Here is a 27,034-nt window from a genome sequence, read left to right on the forward strand (position 1 = left end):
CCAGAAAAAGGCTCAGTCCAAATCTTGCAGCGCAACAGCCGGCGAGCGACTCCGTCTTCACGGCTGCGGATGGCTGCTTAGCCGCAAGAGAAGTCCCTCTTCTTTCTCATTGATGCGACACAAGCGGATATTTCTCATCTATTTTGGAATCTTCTAGAGGAGCTGCAAAATGAAATATAAAGTAAGTGACTGTTCACGGTGGCTCGGGTGTCATAAAGTAGGTTGCAGTTCTGCGATGAATCAAGTTTTAGACCGGCCTTGAACTATGTCTGAAAACGGATCGAATGTTCTCAAATCCTCTGTGGTTCTAAGATGAAAAACGAACTGTCACTTTTGCTTCGTGGACGCTTGCTTGATTCGTGATCACCCGTTTTGTGCACGCATGGACTCTTTTTTCTTCTTCTTCTTTCTAATCTGTCGCCCCTATTTCAACAGTCATTTGAACGGCAGGGGCGTAAATAGGGCGAAAATGTTACTTGGTTCACCACGCTGCGCACCCGAGGAAGACAATGACATCCGATCACTGTTTTCCTATTCATTTGATAATTACTTCCTACATAACGTTATATTATGCTTATTATAAAATGTAATAACCTGTAAAATTGGACAGGAATGCAACATAAATCTAGACGTCCAATTTTAAGATATCCTTTAGCATGGGACAAATAAATGATATCTTAAAATTGGACAGGAAGGCAACATAAATCTAGACGTACAGTTCAGTTACACATCGAATGCTTTTGAAATTCCAGGTATGCTCTACAGCCCAATACACATAACATAACCCTTTGAAGATGGTTTGTCATACCAGTACTTCAATATCTTGTCCTCTGTCTCGATTTATTAAAAGCCGTGTTTAATTTAATCCGCCGAATGGACTACGCCCAATGGCCAACACCAGAAAAATGATTCACCTTAGCTTTCATATTCATTTGTATTCAACAAAGAGTCACTTTCTTATTACACCTCCGATATCATCAATGTTTTGCAAGATCACACTTGGGCCGAAGCTCAAAGCTCAGAGGCACACCTTCTCCGATCACCGCTAATGCTTGATTCCCACACTAAAGTCATTGCTTTATACTGCTATAAAATAACCACAGGTTGCGGTTTAAGTACCATAAAGTGATCATGTGCACGAGGCCCACATATGGACATCCGTAATTAGACTCACTTGACACAACAGCAACAAGAAAATGCCTCTCGATATTTTTTCAAGCTTCAAATTCTTCACATAAAACGGCTTCCGCTGTGCTACTTCCACTAGCGGCGTAAGCGCGCCGTTAAATACGTTGTGACGCAAGACCTAACTCGAGATTATCAGCCGCACGAGTGAACAGAATGTCCAGATCACCGAGCGCCCGTCGTTTCCGTGCGGTCGCACGCAGCGCTGGTCTTCATTAGATGAGCTCACAGGCTCACCGCACTTTCGCAGGAATCTATCCCGAGATGTCGGCCGTGATTCAGAGGCTTTCAAGGACGGACAGGGGGTTTGGGGGGGGGGGGGGCTGCAGTTTTTGTGGCTTGTTTTCTCAAGTTGCTGTTTGTCAAGCTTCCCCTGTTGCTCAGCGGCAGCCAGGTCTGTCTTTTTTTTTTTAGGGGGCGGGGATGAAGGAGACCAGTGGGCGTGCACATGGCCTGACTCACGGTCTGTTAAATATACACTTTAGAGCAGGGCTCGTGGTTTCAGCCTGTGATCTTTGCGAGGGGGGGGGGGGGGAGTTTGGGGTATTTATGAATCAGATCGAGAAGAAGCATTTCAAGACTGAGCTGCGTGCAGGAAGGAAGCTGACACAGTGTGCGACGTCACGAACGCAGAATGGCGTCTAGGCGTCTTTGTTTTGTCTTTTTTCCTCCTGCCTTTCGAGATAGCGGGGCAGCCGGCGCTCTTGACTTACGATGCCGTATTTCCGCAAATAGTGGCCGAGGGCGTTTCGTTACTGTACTGCAAACAGCACCGGGCGGATGATTTGAAGCGGGCATCTATTTAAGAGGAGGCCTTTGTTTGTACAAGAACGCTTTCTTCCAACAAGGGCAACACAAATCTGTGCGGAATGCTCTTCTGTCTATCATTTGCTTACATCTAGGCCATAAATATTAAAACTCATTCAGTACCACCCAATTCTAGACCAAGTCTGAAAAGACGTTTAAAAACGACTTTGGGAGTGAATGAGTTAAACAATAAAATGAAAAACCACAAAGTGAGCGCCGCATGACGACAGATTCTCACACCGCTACGTCAACTCAACCGAAATTCATCTTGACGTCGATTCGGTTTCAACAAGATGACGAGGACGAATACGTCATGAGCTTTGCAAGTTGCGTTACATTCACAAAAACCTCCACTGCTCCTGCGTGCGTTAAATCTACTCGATATGACAACAAAACGGGAGTTCAGAACATTCACTGCTTTGGCGTCAAGGGATTCTGTTGAACTTAGTTGAGGAGTTTCATGGAGACACGAGTCGGTCACAATCAGCCATGACTGGTCAGGCTTCACTGTATACGAAGCATTATGTAACAGGGGGGTGGGGGGGCAAATGAGGGTGGCACGGAATGGGAAGGAATGTGCCACTGCTTGGGTGACGCATTGTGCGCTCGCCCCCGCCCCCCCTGCTGCATTGATCAGATTTTTTTGCAGGTCAGCTGCCTTGTTTCAAAGGGCTACCATGATTTACGATTAAGCAGGGGGGTGGGGGGGGTGGGGGTCAACTGGAGTGGAACTCGGCGCTGCTCGGTCACCTGTCGTCTGTCATAGAGGCTTTCCGAACAGGTGCTCAGGTGCGAGCGGAAGGCTCGTCTCCCATCGGTTGCCTTAATGCGTCGAAATCCCTTCAAGCGGGGCCGTGCCGCGCGCCCCCTCTGATCTACCGCCGCATCAGCGAGGTCCGTGGCTTTTAACCGTGCGTGGCACCTGTGGTCCTTTCGAGTGTTCAGACTGTTCTGGTGGAAAAAAAATTCCACCGATGCATCCACGGGCTTTTGCGGCTGATGTCACTGTGGCCGAAATAGCTTCACAACCCGCAGTGATGAGGTGGCCAAAATGTGATTTCCTCAATGCTTATTTTTTTTTTTTTTAAATGGGTTCAACTTCCAGGCACCGGTCCAAGGGTAAAGGGAGCTGGAGGAGGGCGAAGCGGACATTGTTCTGAGTGGGAGGAGAATCCCCGATGCTGAAAAGGGGCTGTGGCAAGTGAAAAGCAGAGGAAGTTGTGGGGGGCGACGAAAGGGCAAAGTTAGACGTGTTTGGCGACGTGGGGGAGGGGAAGGGAAGACAGAGGTTGAGGAGCTCCCTGTGAGAATGAGAACATTCCAGGACGTTGTGCTTGGAAATGTCGTCCAGAAGATGCACAGGATTTTTTTTTTCTTTCTTTCTCAAAGTGGCCCTTTGCGTTGTTAATAAGGCAAGAGGGCGCGCATAATTGGGCCCACAGTGGCATTGTGTTGCGAGGAAACAATTCATTGAAGAATGCGTCCACAGACAAAACTTTGCCTACAGGTCCCCTTAAACTCGATTGAAATTTCCTTTTTAGTTCCCAATCAGTTTTGTTCTTTTTTTTTTTTTTTTTTGCCATGCATCATTTAAGTGAACGCGAAGAGCTGCTCCCCCAATGAGAATTAATGGTGCCCCCCGCCCCCCTTCCACCATCCCCCTCCGCCACCACTCATCTCGCTGCGCCTTCGCACCGTCAGCCAACTTTCAACATTACGAGCCAGATCGAATTGTGAGAATGCACAACATCAGCAATTCGAATCATTTCCACATTTGACCTTTTGGGCGGAAATAATTATTAGGTAACCCCCCCCCCCCCCACCCCCACCCCCGAGGAATGCCAACTATTTTGCAGGGTCATCTCTCGAGATGGTGAGCCCCTTGTCGGAACGGTTCCACCGGGGGGGGGGGGGGTTGACCTTCATGGTGGGAAGTCGGAAGCTGGACAGCTGAGAAAAGTTATTAATACCAGCGCAGAAGTTAGTTTAGGCGACAGCGCTTGTACTTTGAAATACACCAACTGCGATTCTATTTTTGTTCTAAAATTGTTTTGATTTTATTTTGGACTGAGAGCAACAATATGTTGGATTGATTTGACTTTGAATGACCAAGATTGAAATCCTTTTTTTTTTTTGGCTAAGGTGGCTCTTCTTTTCTATAAAAGGACAAAAGGACTGCCTGACTTCTTTTCGGAGGGGGGAGGGGAAGACAGGCACGGTTTGGTTTTGTTTTTGCAAGATCTTCGCTTAGCGTGAAATCTTCGGGACAGTGCAATGAATTTCCATCTCATTGGCAATTCCTACATGCAAAAACCATCCAATGTGGCCCTGCAGTGACACCATGAAGATAATTTCGGATCTTGGCTCATAGCCCCCCCGCCCCACACCCCCACGGAGGGATTAGTTTGTGTCTCCAGGGCCTACCAAGACGCACCCACGGTAGCATTTGGCCTTGGCATCAGGCTTGGAAATAATACGCCTCTTCTCTTTTGCCAATACTCTTGCTAGACGCTCTGCATTATCACCAAATCCGGATTGTGTTGTTTTGCAACATTTTTATTTTTTAATATCAACTCCCTTTTCTGGGGGCAGAGTTCTGTGCTTGGAACCAAACAAAACCCATCAAGTTGGCAGAGGCCCAGTGTGACATCCTTGGCACTTCAATGTGAGAGACAACTTCACCCCCTGCTGCTTCCCGGTCGGTATTCCGAGAGTCCAAGAACGTTTTGGCTTAAGACACGAAGCGACATTGCTTCAACATGCTCACGCAGCACTCACTCAGATTGAAGGTAATAGACGCGCTTAATTGTAGCTCGTGCTTAAAAACCGCCATAAAGCGGCACAAGACGGGAAACGATACAGGCCAGCAGGCCGTAAGTCGCCTGGTTCGCTTTAAGTTCGGCGAGAGAAGGGAAGTGCTGCGGGCTAAGGAGTGGAGACGGGCACCTATAACGCCGGGGGTTGCGTCAAGCTAGCTAGCAATTTACGTGGCAGTTGCTGGCTAGCTTGACGCGCGGAAAATGACTTGGACCAATGGAAAAGGGTGAAGAAGAGTCGGGGGAGTACTCACTCCTAACTGAGACATGTCACAATCACTTCCTGTGACTGAATAAAACCCCAAAGTGTTGCACTCGAGTTGTATTCATCATCATTTCGCTTTAAGGCCTGAAGTGGCTTCCGTTTGTAATCCAATGACGTCAGCCCAGAGTGGTAGAGATTATAGCGTCGCTGTTTTGAAACGTGTGCTTAGGCACGGCATCCAACATTTTCCACCCCCCCAAAAAAAACACCCCCAGATTTTCATATCACCTGGTATTTCATTTCCTGAGCTAGCATGTCGCTACGCTGCGGCTCGCGTTTTATTAAGTCCCACTTCGCCATCTGGACTGTACCGCTGGACTGTTGGTTAGGGATGTCATTCTGAATACACCAAAAATCTTTCCTGAAATATCATGGAGAGGTGTTGATGGTCAGTCAATGGCAGTGATCACAAGGCTAGAATGAGCTATTGATTTTTATAGACCGTTTCAAAGCACCGTAGCTATTCGCACACTTGGTACATAAAAGGTCGCTGTCTACGTCATGTGGGAAGGTTAAATGATGTTTAATTCCATGCGCAAAGACTGCAATGGACAGCCATGTTGTGTTTTCCGTCCCTTTTTTTTTTTGTCCGCAGTTAAACTGAGCCTGCTGTATAATTATGCTCCTACACAGCCACTGGCAGAGGTTCCAAAGAGGCTATAATCAGGGGGTTAAACCTTCCTGAAAAATGCCCCAAATGAAGAAATTACCATGTAGTCCGGGCACTGAACCACTTCCCATGAGTCTTTCCTCCCCAGAACCCTTCACACGGCCCATTTATTTGAACTGGCTCTCACCCGCAGCAGCCCTTTCACTCTGAGGAACGACTGGTAGAAGTCGTCAGGTCCTCATTATCGTCATTATCATAATTATTTTCTATATATAACCGCATAGAACGAGGCCACATGAGTGTGCTGCTCCCCCCCCCCCCCCCCCCCCCCCCTGTTCGACAAACTTACAGTGGTGGATTCTCACAGCTGGAGTGGAGCACTTTTTTTTTTTTTTTTTTAGGGAGGAGGGTTGTTTGTCCTCTTTCATGCAGTGAGGACACGTTTTGCGCAACAGCAGATGGGTATTTTGAGCATTTATGAGCTTCTTTAGTCAAAGTCCTTTTCAACTGTCTACCCGAAAGCACCCCAACCTCACAGAGAGCTCCGACTGGCAGCAAAGGTACCGCCCCCATTTTCAAAAGGCAAGCGCGGTTACGTAAGGGCGATTTTATTTTTGGATTGGTCAGCGGCGGCGAGCGAGAGGAGGTTTACACAGTCTGCGTTGAGGCCAGACACCGATGGAAAAAACCTGCGTGAGTCATCGCTGTCTGTGTACGTAGAAAGGGGATCGGGGGGGCGGGGGGGGGGGGGGGGTTGCAAGGCGGAGAGGGTCAGACAGCTGGATCTTTAGGTTGTGTTCAGTGATCCAGGTGCATAGCCAGACAGTTCCGCTCTGCACTGTTGCATGCTTTCGACTGATGAAAACACGCAAGGCCTTAACCAGATGTTGTTGTGGGGGGGGGGGGGGGCTGGCAAAGGAAATAACACATTTTTGCTTTATGCCCGACTTGATCTTGGCACGCAGATTGATCTGAGAGACGAGAGATCCAGATTCCATCTTTCAAGACTGGGCCAAGGGAGACTGTTCATTTGTTGTAATATTGCAACTTTCTATCATCGCAGAACTCGAAGCATATGTTGCGTTTGTAACCAGGATTCAAATCACGGATCTTCCAAGGACAACGTTGTGGAACACTAACTGGCCAATGAAAATGGCTCCCATGTGTAGCGACAGTTAGACGTGAAACTGGTTCAGGCCCAACATTTTTTTTTTTTGTGGCACGGCAGGAGACTTCTGGCAGCCCAGAAAAAGGATCACGGCAGCAAAGCAGAGACTGGGGAGCACTACTGTAGCATTTCGAACCAAGGCACGGGAACAAGCTAGCATTAGCATGCGTTTGTTTGGTTTTCATGACGAGCTCTCTACCCCCACAAAAGTTTGACTGACACAACATTAGATTGCATTCGAATTTTTCTTTTAAATGATCCATTTTTCCTTTTCTTGTCGAGGATATCGTTTCCTGTTGTATTTTTAATCAGGTTACAGATTCAGCCAGCCTTATCTGCGCAACTTTGCCAAGCGTCGTGATGTCGAAGAAGCGTGTCAGAGTCTCTCCTCCCTGCTCCCCCTCACCCCCCCCCCCCCCTCGCCAATTTGTTTTTTTATTTATTCATTTTTAGGTCATCGCAGCCACAAACGCATCATAGTTTTCTTGAGGGAGCGGTAGCACGACAACGCCCTATCGTTGACCTCTACGTGATATCTTCCTCGGCTCAGACTCATGGGTGGGATTCGCAGAAGATGGCCCGCCCTTTCCTTTCCCTCCCCGCCCGCCGGCCCGCACCCAAATGGCAAACACGTGTGTTTACAGCAGCGTCAATGGCAAAGCAGCGTCACGGTGTTGTGACTCATCCGTGTTTATGTCAGCGGCGCAACGCCTGGTTAATAGTCAAGTTTTATCGGCCCAAATTACAGCGGCGTCCACACGAGTCGAGGCGACAAACACGGCGGTGAGAGCCGAGTGCGTTCCCGCTTTGCGTCACAACGGACACGCGGAACGCTTATTTTTCACAAACAACCTATTGATGCAAATCTTGATGGCTCTTTTATTGCATTTTCCCCATGCTGGCCATTCAAATTTGCATTCATGCTTTTATATCGGGCTTTAAATCTAATCGAAGCCACGGGTGATGAATATTTCCTGGGTGAAGGGGCCGTTTGAAAGCGATCATTATTCCTTCAAAGGAAGTCCGTGAGGAGATTTACCACGACGGATTATGACACGTGTTTGTTTCTCTTCTCTCGTCGGACGGATTCAATCACAAGGTTTACTGCCAACATGGGTTGATAGCAGCACGGCGTGATCATTTTACGGCGTTAATCCTGACCTAAATTGCAATCGTGGCAACCGTGAATATTTTATCACAGTGGTTCTCAAACTTTTTATTCCAAGTATTACCTTAAAAAAAAGTTAAATACAGTAAGCCTAAATGTTTTTCTTAATAAAAATATGTATTTAATAATATTGGATGGAAGCTACTGTAAATTTAGATGTGAACATTGACAGTCCGCTTAGATATAGGAAAATAAAAACTGCTTCAATTGAAATATTTCATGAAATATCACCCATTAAAGCTGAATAAAAATTGTAACTAAAAACATTTTTGAAAAGTATTAGATTCTTTTCAATACAACTCACACTGTGACATTATACAGTTTGAGTATTTAATTCAGTGATTCTTCCATGCACCACCAGAGGGCGCAAGCAAACTATTAGTGTCACATTGACCCCACTTTGAGAACCGTTTGTTTTAATATTGGTTGATGTATCGAGCTATTGCGAGTGTCAACCCTGACGTTCTGACCCGGTTCAGCGTTCTATGCAGTCTGTAATATTCCACTTCACAACTGTAGGGGGAGCCCCGGAGTAAAATCTATGCATTTGGCGAAAAGAAAATGGAGCGCGACCTAAATTTTCATTCCGGAGCTTCACTACATACATATATACAGTATATACTGTATATATTGGGTTGGGGTTTTTTTTTGGTCAGTTGCATTTCTTATAAAGAAGACAGGAATTGTACGACATCTTATGGCGCTTTCAGACCTCAAACAGAAGTACCGGAATAAGCATTTTCTATTAAAGCCATCTTGTGAAAAGCATGAGGATTATATTAAGTGCCATTTTGAGCTATTTAAAATAAATAAAGGGCCCTGTGGCTGAAGTAAACAAACAGGCAACTCGATGTATGCATTAATCTGCTCTGGGGCTTGTGATGTGATTAGCCTTGCATAAATGTATTGCAGACGTGTACGCCGCTTTCCAAAGCCCAGAGTCACGTGGGACAGGCTCAAGCTTTCCAATGACCCCGAAAAGGAGAAAGAGAACAGAATATGGGAAGCAGAGATGGTCTCGCAAGAGCCGCTCGCCTCTTCAGAAAGGATTTTTAAAAAATCATCAATGCGACGTCTCCGGGAAAATGTCTTGTCTACGGCTGGAGATTGTTTAACATTTTCTTTTGATGAGTCTGAGTGCGCGCTGTGGCTCGCGTGGGAGCTTAAGACAAGAGTTCCGCATTTCCAGAACAATCACTGTAATTAACGAGAGACAAAAGGAGCAGACAAAGGAGTCTGGCGCTCATCGTTCTTGTGTCTGCATCAGTCAGCTACATGCTAGTGAAACGCTAGCCACAGCAGGCTGACGACGACATCGAAAGCAGCTTGAAGCATCGCCCCCCCCCCCCTCCCTCCCCTCCCCGAGCACAAATAAGAGTTGCCGCAGTCGGGAGCACAGAAAAAAGCTTTTGCCTTTCCTCATGGATGACTCTGCCAGGCGACATCAAATGATCAGAACGGGCAAACGGTCACTTCCTGCTCCTATTGGATGACGGCGACCTCAAAGGTCGCGATCGAACACGCCGCAGGTCCAGCTAGTGGGTCGCCGGGTGGGGGGTACACGGGGGTGTGTCGGGTGTTGCCGGCTAATGGTGCTGACAGCGCACTTAAGACAATGGCTGAAGCGGGCCAGAAGCACACCGAGAGATGGCGGCGTTCACGAGACGCGAACGTTTCACGTGGGAACCGTTTGATTCAGGCCAAGAGGAAGGCCAAGGAGGGTGAAACATCAAATTAGAACAGAGAGAACCTCAAAGCCAACTTCCTGCTTCTCACACCACGCTGCCGTACAACGAAAAGGCTTGATAACAAGCAAGGAAATCGTTTATCTGATTCAACACATGAGACTCGGCGGCCAATAAAAGCAAAGACGCGTAAACGGTGTCAATCAGTCAACAAGTTTAGTGAATTTCATTCTACTCGAGGAGACGGCCATGAAAGGACCTCATTCAAGTTCCTTTTTTTTTTTTTTTTTTTAATGGTTTTATTTTTTAATCGGCGCTATAATACAGCACACGGTTGGCTATTTCTGTGTGCATTTCTCAAGCACGTGTAAATCCAGAGGGAGAGAAAATATTCCCAAAGGAAGACAACCTTGATGCAGTCACCGTTTAAAAAAAAAAAAAAGGGGGGGGGGGGAGAACCATTAGTGATGGTTTCATGGGATGAAGACAATCTAACACACTTTCAAAGACAAAAAGCTTTGAGACAAGCCTCTTAATCAATTATTGAATCAATAAGTGGATTGGCAGGACCTCTTAGTTCCCCCTCAATTAGTTTGTCATCGACATTTTGGACAATTCCATTTGGTTGAACCGTTTTAGGAGGCCCCTTTTGCAAGATCCAAAAGGTCCTGCTTGGAGTTTGCTGTGGATGACCTGACAGCATCAAACAACTTTTGACATGCTTGACAAACGCTCTACAAATGGTCACAAACTGTCCAGTTTTGTTTAAAATAAACAAATAAATACGGCTTCCCGGAACACTGGAAGCTGTAAAAATGAAAAAGGTATCCAATACGGACTATGTTGTCATAACTTGTTTGTGTGCTGAGCGTGCCACCTAATACAGTATTTGTTCACGTGTCAGTATAAAGCCCCATTCATGCCAAGTTGATTCTTTCCAGGCATAACGACCCCCAAAAAGGATAACGGTGCATTTAATGTGGCAATTAGCAGCAAATGCCTCCGTAAAACACTGCAACTGCGCGCTCCGGGGGCATCTGCTATCGCCAAAATCTGCCTGTTAGACTCATTATACCTCAAGCCCTCCCGCTGGCCGGAATACGGAAAACAGGCCCCGAAGCCGGGCGCAAGCTGAGAAAATCCCGTCAAGTTCAGATGTGTTTGAAAGACATCTGGCGGAGAGTTGCGGGCGAATACCATCTGCATGCTCATTTGAAGCGGGCTTCAAGTTCACTGGCACGATAGCGTAAATGTTAACACCGAGCAATGCGAGGCTCTCGCTAAACAAGCATTAAAAAATGGTCTTTGTCTTCAGAACCAAAACCAGAAATGTCTTTTTTTTGTTGTTGTTGTTTCCGTAGAACCTAATGGCCAAAGCGTTGTACGACAACATGCCCGAGTCCCCGGAGGAGCTGGCCTTCCGGAAAGGGGACATCCTGACCGTGATTGAACAGAACACCGGTGGCCTGGAGGGCTGGTGGCTCTGCTCCCTCCACGGCCGCCAAGGCATCGCCCCCGGCAACCGCCTCAAGCTGCTCATTGGGCCAAAGTTTGAGGCCCAATCGGCGGCAGCGGCCGCCGCTGCGGCCCAGTCGCCGCTCCCGAGCTCAAGCTTCCAGCAGAAGGCCGGCTCGGGGGCTCAGGGGCTGTACCAGGTTCCTCCTTCCCTGCAGAGTCCACAGCAGCAGAGCATCTACCAGGTGCCCTCTGGACAAGATGTCTATCAAGTGCCACCGAGGAGCGCACTCGCTGCTGATAACACACCGAGCAAGGTGAGATACGATGATATTTGAAGTTGATTCTTAACTCCAGCACAGGCGCACGGCTTGAGTGACTGGTTGTTCGGACACTGGCCAGGGATGGGGCAACTTAAATGATGGGGGAGGCGGCACTATTGAGGGAAGGCACATAGCACGGCACTCTTCCCAACATGACAAAAATGTCATTTCTTAACACTTGGATAAAAGATGCAGCCTTCAATATCAAAGGGTTTGAACAATCAAAAATAAACAAATAACCACATACTGCCTCTCACGTATAAAAAAAATTACCATTCAAGGACGACACAAAACTCCTAAACAGCAAACCAACATGAAGTCCAAGAACTCATTCTGCGTATCCCCCCCCCCCCACCCCAACACAATTTTTTATTTTTATACTTTTCAGGTCCTATGTTTGTCCTGCGTGTTACTCAAAATCTGCCAAAAATTAGTCCGACTCAGGTTGCAGTATAGGGCAAGTGCAACCATGCCGTGTGTGCCATCAAGTGGTGAATGGTGATATTACAACAAACCCTTACAGTGGAACACCACTATATTTTGGGACTGGACTGCCCTGCGAAGAACAAAAAAAAAATCTAATTTAACTCATTCAGTACCAGCCAATTCTAGACCAAGTCTGAAAAGACGTTTAAAAACGTCTTTGGGAGTGAATGAGTTTAATTGATGGCCATTAAAAAATAAACAAATAAAACACATTCAGTTAGTTAGTTAGTTAGTTAGTGAATCAAAAGGCCGCTCAGAGTTTGGTTGCGCATGAGGTTTGCCACTTCCCCATCCGTGGTTTATCATTTTACTACCATTGCCCCAAATATGATGGAACAAACTATTTCCGCTATATGTTGAGCCCATGTTTTGGTGTACTTATCAAACATTCACACTAGAGACCTCAAAAATTTCATTTTTTTTAATTCCTTCTGGACTGTCCTTTTGAGCCCAACAGTACAGTTTGGTACGGTCATTATGTTGTGCTGCTATGATGTTACACTGTTTACAACCATTACTATCCCATCTGGAAACCGAAGTTGGATCCAGCTTTATCGTTCCAAAACATACCCGAGCAAAACAGCGTAGCGCCGAATGGAAATATGGTTTGAAAATTAACATTGCACTGAAAAAAAAATAATAAGAAAGAACTCTAGAGGAGCAGCAGAGAAGCCAAGTAAAGAATCACGCGTTAAGAATGCCGCAAAACTGTGCCAAACCCGCTTTGATTGATCCCAGGAGGCTTTTCTGTGGGATCGGTGCAGATTTACAAAAAAAAAAAAAAAAAAAAAAAACTCAAATGGTGGGTGTGGCCTCCATTCGCAAGGGTGGGCATATAGACGCAATAGGACATGACATGTGCACCATTGTGCTCGACTCCCATCATTGAACAAGTGGAAGAGCCGACATGTCGGGAGAGATTGCGGGTCTGCCATGACAAATGTGGACAGGGTGTGCCGAGCCTGGTGTTTACCGCAGAGCAGGGTAGTGTTTTTGTGCAAGGACTCCCGTTTGACTGGAGCTGTGCAAGGGCGCATTGTGTGTAGCAGAGCCAGTTAAAGCCACAGAGGCCGAGGGAATCAGTTCAGTGATGGGAAAAGAAAAACTGCACAAAGGCATTTTTCTTTTTTTAAGGGGAGGGGGTGGAGCCCAGCTGTCTTTAAAATAGATTTTTTCTTTTTTAAATTGTTGGGTTACGGCTCACTAGCAAACACATAGCACTTAGCTTGGTCACTGACGCTATAGCCGCGATAGTTAGTCATCGCTATGGTTGTTTTATTGCTGGATCGTATTTTTTTTTTTAACTTGCACAGCATATAATTTTTCTTGGGTTGCTCTAAAATATAGCGCATACATAAAAAGTGGGAAATGAATCACTGCAATCGAAAATGCTAACTATTACAATATAGTTGCAAAAATAGTGTCGTTGATGCCTGACTTTCCATCATCATCAGCAGCAGCAGCACGCCTGGGAAGAGTTTGTTCACGTCAAGGCGACAAAAGCGACTGGAAACGCTGCGAGAAGCCCGCCAGGCCAGAACCGTTGTTGGCAAAAAGTATTTGGGTGGGTTCAAAAATTTGGTTGTCCTATCAAACAAATACATGGTGAACAGTCGGGTCACAAGCGCATTTCATGACGCAGCGGGAATTGTCACAATACGCGCCGTCGTTCCATTCGCTTGTTTCATATCGAGTCGGGCAAACTTGTGGTCAACCATTAATCGCACGCGTTTGCCAATGAGCATTTCAAATGAGCCGCCTTCTCTTATTTATCGAGCTCGCTCCAGCACTTCAGGAGACGTACGAATCATACGTTGAACGAGCTTTTTGGTGCCCTGAGGCTGTTTTCCTGTGATGAGTAAATTCACTTTGGTTATCATTTGAATGAGTCCAGGTGAGCGCCAAAGTGGGTTAACACCACAGGCCGCACAATGCGATAAAAAGGGCCCGACGAGGGGACCCGTCAGTCAACCAAAGCGCACACAGACATGCAAAAAAAAAAAAAAAAAATCTTCTCTCCATTTTCCATTGCGAGGTTTAACACGCCCGCCGTCTAAAAGGCTTTGATAGTCGCATGGAAAATTAAACGTGCTTCCAACGACGGCGTTTTCTTTTACGCCTTTATTATGTTATGAGAGAGATTATATGAAGCTTCGATGAGTATTTTTTTTCTTTGGATGCGTGCTCATCAGGGAGCGCAATTTCAGCGTAATGGAATTTGATTTTAGGTGGCGATAAGTGCGGCACATGCAAATGAATTTTCTCCTCGGGGTTCGTTTGTGCATTGTTGGGAACCCAGACAAGGCTCTGTTGTTTTGCAATGACGTCGTCACGATTTGGGCGCGAGCAGCAACAGGCCAGTTTTGGAAACGCGTTTGGAAACGGTGCAAGCTGATGGCCGTCATGGTTCAAGAATTCTTTTTTTTTTTCTTTTTTTTGCTAGGTCTGCTGTTGATGCAGTCAGAGTTATTTTCCAAATGTATGAATGGGTCCTGTGGTTCCCTTTCATGTAATGGAAGATGAGAAATGATAACATTCTTCATGTTGGCGAAGCTTTAACCTCCAAATCACCTTCATTTCTCTGCTGTTTTTTTTGGGGGGGGGGGGGGGAGAGGGTTTGGCAGTCACTTTCAGAGTCTGGCCTGAATTGGGACGTCTAAAAGCATGGCAAGGAAAACAATAAAGACTAAGCGTAATGAATTATGATATACTTTTTTTGTCTTCCACAAGAGACCAACAGCAATATCAAGCATGGCTTTATATATATATTTTTTTTTTTAATTCTGGAGGTTTTATTGGAATCACAAGGGAATTCATAAAAAAAAAAAAGATCTATTTCTAATGGTTATTGGAGTAAAACCCAAAACCTGACCGTTGCTTTCCAACTCCAAACTGCTGTCTGGCGGGACAGGAGAATCTAAGCTTTTCTTTTTTTTTTCTTTTTTTGTCAAGTGTTGGTCGTCAAATAATTTGGAGTGAAATTCCACCCCCCCTCCGTGAACACACACACACACGTCTTTCTTTGCATGCGTGTCAATAAGTAGCTCCCTCCAAGTGTTGAAACGGCACACTCTTGCTCAAGCATTTTGACCGAGGAAGATATCGAGTTCTAAGCTTCCACTGCAAAAAGGGGAGCTACTTTTTTTTTTTTAAGCAAAAAAAGCGGATTGGATCGTTATAGTAACCGAACCGAGCAACAGGAGTGCAGCCAGGACAGCTGAATTCGATTCAAAGTGCGCCAACCCCATCCCCCCCCCCCCTTTCACAACATGCTGGTTTGTAAACTCCAAAGCTCGAGTTGAAGATTGGATCGCTGTGATTTGTATGCAAAACAAAAATCCCGACAGATCCCCGTCCATGTTTTTTTACGAGATTGTTGTTGTTGCGACTACTCGCTGCACATCCACCCACATGAGACGGACGAAATGAGCACGTGAAGCGCCACCTAATTGAGTACTACAGATGATCCCCTTTTCATCTGCCACTAAAATAAGCCGACTTCAAATTGTGAGTCCAATTTTTGCTCTCTGAACTGACCCGCCACGCTTTATTATTTCCTCCCAAATTTGTCCTCTGGTTTGCACGACGCAGATCCAGATTGGCAAGCGCCTATTTTCTCTTCATGTGGCGTGAGGCTTTTGGTGGAGAAATGCGCGCTGGGGTTTTGGCGCGGCCGTCTCCCTCCTGGTTTGATGTTGAGCCTTGTCCTTGACTGACCCTCATCAAGGCCTCGCAGCGGGGAGCCACGTGAGCCTTGAGACTCGGCGGGGATTGGAGCGGGGGGGGTGACCCAAAGAGGAGAAGCCATTGTGCTTACTTCTCAAGTTTCCTCTTTCTCTGCTTGGGTCGTGAAAGGTGCGTCTTGTTTCACTCCACGCTGCCTCCGAGTCCCTTGTGCTACCCCTCCCGCTCTGAGTCAGGCTCTGAGGTCACGGGTGTTTCAAAGATGGGTTGGGTTCAGAGTTCAAAGACCTCGGCCAAGCGTCTTATCTACGCCTACCAGACGGCCTATTCATTCCTCACTTCCTGCCCCCAAGAGCTCGGCTCCATGTATGGGCATTTCCTCAATCCCACCCCCCGCGAGTCATACCCGCAGATCCGATGTCTTCCCGAGTGCCGTAAAGATATACGGGACCAACGGACTCCCACCCAAATCTCGAGGAAGCGTACCGAGAATTGTTTACGGCCGACGAGGGCGTGTCGCTCACCTCGATGGAGCGGCGCTTGGAAAAGTGACCGTGCGGGGTGTCCCCCGAACGGCTCGTTTGTTTTTGCCGCTTCCTGGAGCACGGCCGGTTTCTTCGAACGCTCGAACCATTGTTGCCGCCGTGATGGATCGCTGGCCCGCGAGAAGCGACCGAGGGGGGAAAGCTCATAAATCAGTTGTAGCAACAAAAAAAAAATCTGTGGCCCGGTTTGCATACCAAGAGGACTTTGCCCCTTGAAGCTTTAGAGCAGCGCTCCTCGTAAATGAGTCATAAAGCAAAGTGAGGCTGGATGACAGGAAATGCTCTGCTGGAATTTTTATTTTTGCAAGCGAAACAATGATTTGACCTATTGGGTGTCTTGTCTGTGGGATTGCCTGATGGTCGATGTGTGGGGGTTTTTTTGGTTTTTTTACGCCACAATTATAGCCTTTAACTCATTCACTCCCAAAGACGTTTTTAAACGTCTTTTCAGACTTGGTCCAGAATTGGCTGGCACTGAATGAGTTAAACAGCTTTTCATGGTTGTACGCGTTGAAGGATCATTAACGTGTCGCTCCACAATATCCCCTTTTTCTCCCGGGAATGACGACGCGCGGCAACGTTTTCCCGAGAAACAAAACGGCGCGTCATTTATTTCAACATTCCTCGGGATTTAAACGTCACTTCTGATCCAAGTGGATGAAAGATGATCCTCCTCATTAGTCGCCTAGTTCGTTTGGGCATTTTGGGGCTAGCTATCAGCGATGCAGCGCCGGATTAAATACTTCATTACATTGGGATAATTGGCTTTTCACATTTCGGAGGCGACGCCAAGCGGTCGTGGGGGAGATGTTTTTTTTTTGTGCAGTGATTCATTCAAAGCGGAGACACTCCCTGCTCCCATAAAAGCTGTACTCTTAACAGAACTGATGTCATTGCGTGGCGCGTCTTCGAAGCTTTGTCAAACCTCCAGATAAGGAAGAGGAGAGATCGGGATTAAGGAGGAGTTGCCGAATAGGACCGGAAGTGTCGTTGCCACCATCTTTTGGTGAGCTGTCTCATTAGGCTTGTGGATTTATGTCAGTAAGCCATTACGGAGAAGGAAGGCCGTCTCCATACCCAATGACCGAGTGTGATTTGATGTCTTCCTGTTCATTTGAGCCACGCACACACGGAGCTTCTTTTATCACAAGAGATCTTTCATTATATTGATTTATAGCGTGAATCATTGTGTAAGCAGAGAGAGATGCACACTATAGTGTGATCCAATGCAAGACCTGCATTTTTTTTTTCAATCATTTGACTAAATGTTGCAAACGACTCTCAGGATTATGCACTGCGGTTATACAACCATAACAAGAAACATATTGTTAATGTTTGACTCTCAGGTTCGTTCCGTGCTTTTATCTCCAGTAGACTTGATGACTGTAATGGTCTTCTGACTGGACACCCTCAGATCCGAACATGTTACTCGCGTCCTGAAGGATTTAGACTGGCTCCCAATCAGCTGTCGAATAGATTTTAAAATTATGCCACGATCAATCACTAAATGGCTCGGGGATGACATACATGACAGAAATGCTCGTGGTATGAACCCAGTCGTGTTTTGAGGTCAGCAGACCCGGATAAATGACTGGAGTTCAAAGCAAACACGGTGCATCGGCATTTCACTGTTATGCTGTACACAAATAAGCTGCCAACTGAACCGTTTTCTTTTTTATGTCTTAAATGTAACTTCTCTCCCATCACGGTTGTTATTTTTGTCGTTACTTTCGCATATTTCTCGATCACCACGCCGTTTGAGATGCAGTCTGTAAAATCCAAAAAGGTTTAGAGCAAGCTCATTAAGCAGTTGTTGAAGTTAGGACGACACCGCTCGAATGACTCTCGAAATGTCCGACCTGCCAAAAACCCGAGCGTGCCAACGTGCTAAGCCAACAGCAGGAGAGCCGTGACTCACTCAGCGCCACGCAAGCGGAGCATTAGCGGCGCGTTGGTTTAGCTCCTCTGGGCACCGGTGTAAACCTGATCCCGCTTGAGTCACACAGTTTGCGCTGCCTCCCCCATGAAGGAATCCTTGCAGCCTATCACCTTAGTGGGAGCAAATGTTTGTTCGGTCGCTCGGGGAGGCCAGCCATGATGTCATCGCCTCGCCTGTGTTTTTTGCACTGACAAAAAAAAAAGGGTGCCATCAGCGCCTTAAAAAGCACCAACCTCATTGGAGCTGGTAAATATTTACAAAGCACCAATTATAACAGTGGCCGACCCGCCCTCTGAGCAACAGCGCGCTGGGTAAACAAGAGGGAGGAGTGCGCCCGCACTCTGAGGCGATGACGCGTACCTGCGGAAAAAGGTCACAGAGGGCCTTTCGCGGACACCTTGCTGCCATCTGCATGTGGCAGCTGAGTCCAGATATCCTCTTATCGCCAACGCACAGATTCAACCCGCGGGGCTGGAGGCGACCTTTAACAGGTTCTCTGTCTCGAGGCTTTTACTTTAGCTTCCATTCCGCCGAGCAGTTTTAGTTTTACTGTCTCAACAGTGCAGTCGGGAATGGTAAAGTATTTACCATTCTAGAGGAGATGACAAAATAAACCCATCCGTCCATTTTGTCATCGCTGTGATTGATATCATAGCAGTTATGCTACGTACGCATCTGCAAGCTCAAGGTCGAGAATGATGTTCACTCGGGCCCAACTAATTAGCTACATGAAGGTGCTACCAAAAGTCATCACGACAGAAAGGAAAAAGGAAGACAGCAAAATCTGGTGTTGGACTTTTTAGAAAGATAGAAACATAAGGCGAAAGGAACGTGCCTGGAGTGCGGATCCCAAAGGACGGCAAAGTCAGGCTTTCTCCATCTTTGGAGCGTTTTCAAGATGTTGGAATCAAGATGCTTCACTTTTAAATAAGTTCAAGCGGCAGCCTCGGCTTCCCCGCGCCATGCTAGCTGTCCATTAACTTCTCAACTCAACTGTATTTATCGAGCACTTTCAAACAGCCATCGCTGCAAACAAAGTGCTGTACATGGAGCAACGAACATATACAACAGTAAAGCAACAAATCGGTAACAACTTCCTTTGAAATAACATTGAGCAAACACGGTCGCGGATGCTACGTCTGTTAGCCTGCCGTCGTGCGGTTCCATACGGCGGGAGATTTGGGGAGTCTATGGCCGGCGGTGCGTGACAAGAGCGAGAAGCAGCCCGTGTATTTATTCCTCGGCTGGTTTATTTCGGCCTCGGTGTACATTTCACTAGTGAGCCGCTCGCCGCCGCCTGCGTGGGCAGGTATGCTAGCAATGAACACCTTAAATCACCTCAAGCTTGTTCAACTCGGACTGATTGGAACCATATGAACTTGGCTCTGGACTCCCAACGTTGAATGGCATACCTTTCCATACTCAGCAACATACTCCGAGTTTCCATTCCTCACTGTTCCCTCACCCCCACTTTTTTTTTTTGTTTTCATAAATCTCTTTAACAGACCAGTCACCCCCTCCGCCCCCTCAACCCGCTTCTCCTTTCCCATTAAGCCCGTTCCGTGCTAGCTGAACTTTTCTTCCTTATCGCTGATGCTATTTAGCTCGTAAGCCAGCTCGATGTTGACTCAAGAAGAGTGAATTCAGTGAGTCAAGTCTCATAACCCTCAACGTGGAGACCTTTCCCCACTGCTAGCATTCGTACCGATTCCTATTTTCGAAAACCCAGTCATGAACCTTGCTCGTTCCGGCGAGGCGACGGTAGCAAGTGGGGGTGGAAAAAGCAGTTCTGGGCCCAGAGAAGGACATTCCCAGAATTCCTCTGTCTGTCTGACGCAGCGAGGAGGTCTGCAACTCTGCTTTTAGGGGATACGAGAAAGCAGTGTGCCGGGTGGAGGAGGAGGAGGGGGCGGGGGTGGAAAAAGTGGGATTAGGAGGTGTGGAAGGACTGATCAGCACTGACGGGAAAGGGCAATAGATGTCGGATTTAAAGGAAAGAAAAAAATGTCACTGGTCCAAAAGAAGCCAGCAAGATGGTTTGCTTTCCAGGCAGTAATCATGTTATTATGCTCAAAGCCTGTCTGCAGCACAGCGTTAAATTCTTATTTGGGTTGCTTCATCCGTTGTAACAGATATTTGAAAGTATGTGGCGTGATCCGTCATAAAACCACAACCGAAATCACTGCAAAACATAAAAAAATATATTTAAAAAAAGATGGTTTTGCAGGATCAGGTTTTTGCAGCTTTCATATTCTCTACACTCTCCGGAGTTCACTTAAACCCGTCACTGTGTTTTTACCTGCAACCAGAGTCATCTCCTCGTGACCTTGAACAATATGAACCGTATAGAAAATGGCTGCCGTTACGCTAACTTCAACGCATAATGCCATAGCCGAAAAATGTTCTCTAATGACTTACTCATGTTGATTTTTTTTTTAACCTTTTCACCCAACCATGTTCAGCACAGAACCGACAACTGACAGAGAGAGAGAGATGCTAACGAGGGCTGACAGCTAGCACACGGTCGGCGTCCTAAACCTCCCGGTTAGCACGACACCTAATTGATGTCCTCACGGCGACTGACTCGCACCAATTTCCGTGACGCCGTCAGAACCTTTTAGGACTTCAGTTTTCAGTCTCGGGTTCCTTTGCATACAACTCCCATGTTTTCGACAAACCAGACGTTTTGACTCTTGAGTGGCGGGAGGGCGTGTTTGCAAATGGGCAGCATTTGTCTTGGGCTCCGCCGTAAACGAGGTGTCATTTTTAGACAGCCGCTCTCATTGTTTGCTCTTCTCCCTGCTGTGATTGGACAGGTGGTGACCCCCACCAGAGTGGGACAGTCGTACACCTACAGCCCAGGCCAGCACAACCAGCAAGACCTCTACGATGTCCCACCCAGTCGATCACAAGGGGTAAGTGTCCCTTTCTTTTCGCACACAGAGTTAAATCTTCTCTACGAACATCATCATGTGTGGAGAAAAAAAATTGATAATGGCGAAGGTTGTTTTGGTTGCTTAGAGGCTAATGATGATCCATTTACTGGATTGGTCTGCAACACTCCAGAAAATAGGCAAAGCTGTGGATCACCTTCCAAAGTCAAAGAAAATGTTTGGGGGGTTTGCGTGAACGACAAAGATAATCAGTCCGTGATCATGGATGTCAACAGAAAGACACACACACACACACACACAGGGCGCTTTGGTTTTCACCAATCAATGCTAACACAACAAACACAAAAAGTGAAGAACTCCTGACCTTGATTCCTGTGTTTGGCTTGCACACCAAAAGTAGTTCATTCCATGCCATTCCGGAAATGTCGTTGGTCGAGGTTGTCACAAACTGAAGACTTTCTGTAAAAGTTTGAAAATGTTAAAATGAAACTTTTGGGCAATAATGCTCAAATTGGACTGATATGAATTATGTGTCAAGTTTGAAAGTTGGCATTGCGGAGTTGTGGAGGAGAGGGACAAAGCTGGAGTGCAGGATAGACTCTAAAAGTATTTACTCACAAAAAAATGCAAATGAGGCATGGGGTAGTATCAAAACCCTCAATTTAAGTTAAAAAAAAAATGTAAAAAGGGAAGCGTCAATTTAATATAGAAACAAGAAAGCAAGGGACCGAACAATGAGGCACACCTGGACAAGACTGGAGCGGCTGGAAGGAGATGATCGGTTGGCACGAGGAACAGGGCTGTCGAGAACAGGTGGAGACTAAAACCAAATGAGCGCAAAACATGATCAGTGGAAAACCTTTGACCAAACATGAAACAAAACTAAACCTAAACCAAAATGAAGCCAAGAAGAACATACATCATGACAGTCCTGAAATTCAATGCACCGATTGACATCAAAAGTGATTCCTCTTGCAGGAATCACAGAGTACATAGCTGTGATGAATTCAATCAAGATGAACGGATTTAACCAGCCTTACCGAAGATTAAACTACCGTATTTTCCGCAATATAAGGCGCCTCGGAGTCTAAGGTGCACCTTCAATGAATGGCCTATTTCAAAGCTGTTTTCATATATCGGGCGCACCGCATTATAAGGCGCATAGAATAGAAGCCACAATTGTGGCTGCAGTTGCGTGATGCATCCAGTAGATGGAGCTACTCTTAAGGAATACAATGCAATACCATACAGTAATTATAGAGCTTTAACAACCGCTGCAGCTGTAACAAAGCGCTTGTCAGTACATTTCAAATACTACGCCCAAGAAATCAGAATATTGATCCTTATATGTATAAGGCGCATCGGATTATGAGGCGCACCGTCGGCTTTTGAGAAAACGGAATGCTTTTAGGTGCACCTTGTAGTGCGGAAAATATGGAAAAAGCCAGAGAATGTAACGTTTGTTGTTTGTGTTCCTTTTTCAGGTTTATGACGTTCCACCCGGTCAAATGTTAGGCTCACCATACCCTGGACAGCATGGAGCTGCACGCAACCAGGATATCTACGACGTACCCCCGTCTCAAGCCGACCTCAGGACACAAGGACAAGACGTTTACGACGTCCCTCCTTCTTTGCAAGCGGTAATAAAACACTCCGACAGAGGGGCGACCTCACGCGATTTGCTTTTCGGGAGGAAGGAACAGCCCTTGAAGCGACGATTTTCAAGTTGTTAATACGGTTCCTGCTGTTTGTCACATTTGGCACGGATAAATTAATAACACGCTAAACGTCACATTTATGACATTCTTGCGGTGGCGCTGAAAATAAGCTTTGCTTGCCAGAAGCGTTGAACCAAAGCTCCGTGAGTATGGTTTATTCTGTCTCAAGCCTCCATGGGAAAATCCAAAACAAAACCCTTGACTTTCCACAGCTTCTACGTTTTTTTTTTTTCAGGCAGGCGTCCAGCAGCTTGCTTCTTCGAAGCAGAAATACGGCGGGTGTCGTAGCTAATTAAAGTTGAGAAGTGCATTTCTATGATGGTGGGGATTATTTTTCTTCCCCCCCCCCCATTTTCTGTGAAAGGTCGAACAACGCTGTAGAATCCAAAGCGAAATTTGTGTGGTTTCAAGTAGAGGTTACATATGGCGCTCCGTGAACTAGCACATGAACGCTTTGCTATAAATTCAACGATGTTGCAATTTTTATCGCAATCATGAGAGCGATTGTTCATGCCCAAATGTAAACATCGCGCCTGTCCTTGACCTTCAGGTCTACTCGGTACCACCCTGCAGAGCCAACCCCGCCCAGCAGGAGGGCACCTACGATTTCCCGCAGCCTCTCAAACAGATGCAAGAGGGCATCTATGACGTCCCCCCGCCCACCCTCGCCAAAACCACACAGAACCCTCAGTCCGTTTACGACTTCCCCGCCAGCGCGGAGCCCGCCGGCCATCACCAGCAGCAGAACAGCAACGAGGGCATCTACGACGTACCTCCGACGGCCCTCCTGTCCGTCGGGGCGGTCTCGCCCAGCGACGTCTACGACATCCCGAGGGGCATGCAGCTCTCCCAGCACAGAAGCTTGCCCGCCGACCGGGACAAGGGAGTGTACGACGTCCCCGCGCAGGAATCGCGAGCCGTCGCGGACGTGTCCGACGGCGTCAACCGCCTGTCGTTCTCCAGCACGGGCAGCACGCGAAGCAGCATGTCCACGTCGTCGTCCTCCACGGGAACCGGTTCCGAGGGCCGCCTGGCTCTGGACGTGGACACGGCGGTCCAGAGGTTGTACCGTCTGCAGCAGGCTGTGGAGGTCTCGGCGGGGGCTTTGCATTCGATGGCGGCATCCCCGCACTGGAGGACCTTTCCTTTCATGGAGCGCCACGCCAACGAGGTCCGCACGGTGCTGGACAGGGTCCGAGCAGGTCTGGGGGACTTTATCGTATTCGGGAAAGGGGCTGCGGCCAACGCTACGGCCCTTTCCGACTCCGCCCTTCACAGCAAGCTGAGGAGGCAGCTGGGACGCTTGGAGGACTCTCAGCAGATACTCCTGCAGATCTACCAGGTCTTGGAGAATAGCAGCTGGGCGCTAAACGCGTTGGTCTCCTCCGCCGCCGGCAAGCATCACAACAAGAGCGACGAGCTGGACCGCTTCGTCATGGTCTCCAGAACCGTGCCGGACGACGCCAAGCAGCTGGCCTCCACGATAGGGAACAGCGCCGAGCTGCTGTTCAGACGGACGCACATGGAGGGCTCCTTCTCGAGCGGGAGCACGCCCGACGACAACATGAGCCACCCGCTCACGTCGCCCTCATCGGACAGCGACACCTACGGGGGCCAGACCAAGCCCTTCCCGGTGCCCTCCAGCCAGGACAAGGACAACATGAACCACAGCGAGAAGTGTGTTAAAAGCTGGATGGAAGACTACGACTACGTACACCTGCAGGTAGATTGCACAGCTACACCGGCACAACTGTGACAGTGGGGATAACCCTGACCTTTTGGGGATTTGAATGCCCCGCATGCGGGGAAGGAGAGCCCGATGGGCTTCCCAGCCATTTATTGAATGCCGTAATCAATGTAAACACAACAGGCATACACACACGGAAGCAGTTGTCGACCACAGCTTACATAGCCACAGATTTCTCAAACCGCCCCACCAGGCCCCCCGACTCTTAAATGCACACACATGTACACAGATGCTACAATAATGTATTAGATGTATTTGAGGGTCTGCAAAATCTGCAAAAATTGGCTGATGTATTTTTTTTTTTAGTGGGCGTGGGGGGCGAAATGTAATTATCTTGGTCTTCTGGTGTAGTGTGTTAATGTGTTGAGAAAAAAAAAATCGGCCAATTTCTGGCTGGTGTGGTATTTTGTACACGTTGTATGCTTGAGTAACAAAAATATTTCATATTTGAGGCTTTTCTCACATAACTGTCCTCCACTTGCAGGGCAAAGAAGACTTTGAGCGTCAACAAAAGGAGCTGTTGGAGAAAGAAAACATCATCAAGCAGAATCAAGCTCAGTTGGGCCAGGAGCAGGTGAGCTTGAGCAAGCGAACCCAAAACATTGGATGCTGTGGATAATTTTGATGAACACAACTTTAAAAGCCAAACCAAAGTACACTAGCTTGATGATAACAATGTGAAAATTGATGGGAATGTGAAACACGGAGCAGCAACATACTTCAACAGAGGCATAGAATTTGTCATGATTGCAGAAAAGCCCACTCACGGTTCAGCATCTGCAGATTTGCGGATTTTAATTTTTTTTATGTTAGTTTTTTTTCGTGAAAAACGTAAATGGAAACTTTTAGCTTTTTGAAAATAATTATATTGCTTCAATTTTTTTTTTAATATTGTAAAAGGAAATTGGAGAGTTATGTAGGCTTGTTTGGTTTTTTTGCAGAGGGCAAGGGGGGGGGTTTAAAAAATTATAATTTAAGGGGATACGTTAACCCTTTCATAATTTTTACTTTTGTACTTTGCATGCAAATGTTTAAAATGTTTATTTTTGTCTTTTATTCTTTCGCCATTAAATGTTGCATTTTGCCTTTAAATGTTTGCAACACTGTCAAGCACATTGAATTATCTTGTGTACGTAATATGCTATATAAATAAAGCTGCCTTGCCGCTGTTGACCTCCCGGGTGCAGAAGACCGACAATTAATATCAGTCTTGTGATTTATTTATTGATTTATTTTTGTCCAGATCAACCAATTCAAGAAGCTGGAGCAGGAGGTGATCAAACCCGTGGAGAACGACATCTCACAGTGGATGCCTCACCAACACTCGGGCAGGACCGCCACCCCCCAAACGGAGACGAAAACGTCCCAGTCCGCCTCCACGCGCACATGCGCGAGAGATCGCCAGCTGCTGGGTTTCTACTCGGAGCAGTGCGAGCAGCACTTTGTCACGCTGCTTAGCGCCGTGGACGCTTTTTTCAGCTGCGTGAGCGCCGGGCAGCCGCCGCGCATCTTCGTGGCGCACAGCAAGTTTGTCATTCTCAGCGCGCACAAACTGGTTTTCATCGGAGACACGCTGTCCCGGCAGGCCGCCGCCCCCGAGGTGGCCAACAGGGTGATGAACTCTAGTAACGTGCTGTGTGACTTGTTAAAAACGGTGGTGGCCGCCACCAAGACGGCGGCGCTCAACTACCCCAACACGCCCGCCATCCAGGAGATGGTGGACAGAGTCACTGATCTCTCACATCACGCACAACAGTTCAAAGAACAGTTGCTTCAAATGGCCAAATGGTGACTCTCTTTCCTCCACCTGGTGTAAAAACGTTGTGTTGTGTAAATATTTGCTCTATTTTTTTTTTTTGGTCTAGATTGTTTTATGTGGACTTTTTTTTTTCATAACATTCCAGTCATATATTATGAAGCACCTTATGTTCGTTTCACCCATTGTCGTTGGCGTGTCGTACTGCTGGATGTGTGACAGTAGATCCAAAACGATGTTAATGTTTATAGCTGTGTGTGTGTGTGTGTGTGTGTGCGTGTGTGTCTGTGTGTGTGTCTGTGTGTGTGTCTGTGTGTGTGTGTTCACGTGGGAAATGGGGTGGTTCTCCGCAGATAAAGACTTGTTCATAACCTTGACACTGTGTTTTCTTCAGTTCTTTACACACCTCAAAATGAGCTTCGTAGAGTACTTCATATCAAATATATATTTGAACTTTTTAACGCTGACGTAATATGCCGTCAACAGGAGTGTCATCGATATCAAATGCTATCAACTGTTTGTTTGGGGGGGTTTTTTTTGGTTTTTTTTGTTTTAATGGGAATGGGCAGAGAGAAGTTAACATCAACTATGGCCAGTAGGTAGCAGCCTTGGCCTCTTTTGGAAGAGATTTTTTTTTTCAACCTGGTAAGGCAACTGAGAACAATTTCTCATTTACGTTGCGGACCTGAAGCCAACATCTTGCCCAAGGGCACTTCGACAGCCAACACTTTTGGCCGGGATTTCAACTCGCAACCCTTCGCACACCGGACGAGCCGTACTACC

At 47.0% G+C, this 27,034-nt stretch overlaps 1 protein-coding gene and 1 long non-coding RNA gene across 4 annotated transcripts in view; one reads left to right on the top strand and one right to left on the bottom strand.

Annotated features, from left to right (window-relative positions):
• LOC147190840 (uncharacterized) overlaps nucleotides 1-27,034 on the bottom strand; it is a 48,839-nt gene that overhangs the window by 19,605 nt on the left and 2,200 nt on the right. For both annotated transcript variants that reach the window (XR_015103665.1, XR_015103666.1), the window contains 4 exons: nucleotides 23,522-25,012; nucleotides 21,776-21,850; nucleotides 21,395-21,489; nucleotides 1-162 (listed from right to left, as the gene is read on the bottom strand). This is a non-coding gene — a long non-coding RNA (uncharacterized LOC147190840). The remainder of the gene's footprint in view (nucleotides 163-21,394; nucleotides 21,490-21,775; nucleotides 21,851-23,521; nucleotides 25,013-27,034) is intronic.
• Nucleotides 32-26,628, top strand: nedd9 (neural precursor cell expressed, developmentally down-regulated 9). 2 transcript variants are annotated; one of them, XM_086136319.1, is made up of 7 exons: nucleotides 32-181; nucleotides 11,066-11,476; nucleotides 20,953-21,051; nucleotides 22,515-22,670; nucleotides 23,299-24,471; nucleotides 24,980-25,069; nucleotides 25,739-26,628. In XM_086136319.1, the coding sequence occupies exons 1-7, from the start codon at nucleotides 170-172 to the stop codon at nucleotides 26,285-26,287; spliced, it is 2,490 nt and encodes an 829-aa protein (XP_085992445.1). In that variant the 5' UTR covers nucleotides 32-169; the 3' UTR covers nucleotides 26,288-26,628. The 2 variants fall into 2 exon arrangements, with proteins under 2 accessions (XP_085992445.1, XP_085992444.1); XM_086136318.1 differs by lacking the exon at nucleotides 32-181 and adding an exon at nucleotides 6,105-6,376.

This window comes from Hippocampus guttulatus, chromosome 18, assembly GCF_054856545.1.
Source record: "Hippocampus guttulatus isolate MCC_2025c chromosome 18, RoL_Hgut_1.0, whole genome shotgun sequence".
Classification (NCBI taxonomy): Eukaryota; Metazoa; Chordata; class Actinopteri; order Syngnathiformes; family Syngnathidae; genus Hippocampus; species Hippocampus guttulatus.

What these genes read in the sequence shown, in the direction of transcription:
- nedd9 (XM_086136318.1), top strand. An exon ending in TCCCTCCTTCTTTGCAAGCG is followed by an intron (nt 22,671 to 23,298) that starts GTAATAAAACAC and finishes CTTGACCTTCAG; the next exon opens with GTCTACTCGGTACCACCCTG. An exon ending in CTCAGTTGGGCCAGGAGCAG is followed by an intron (nt 25,070 to 25,738) that starts GTGAGCTTGAGC and finishes ATTTTTGTCCAG; the next exon opens with ATCAACCAATTCAAGAAGCT.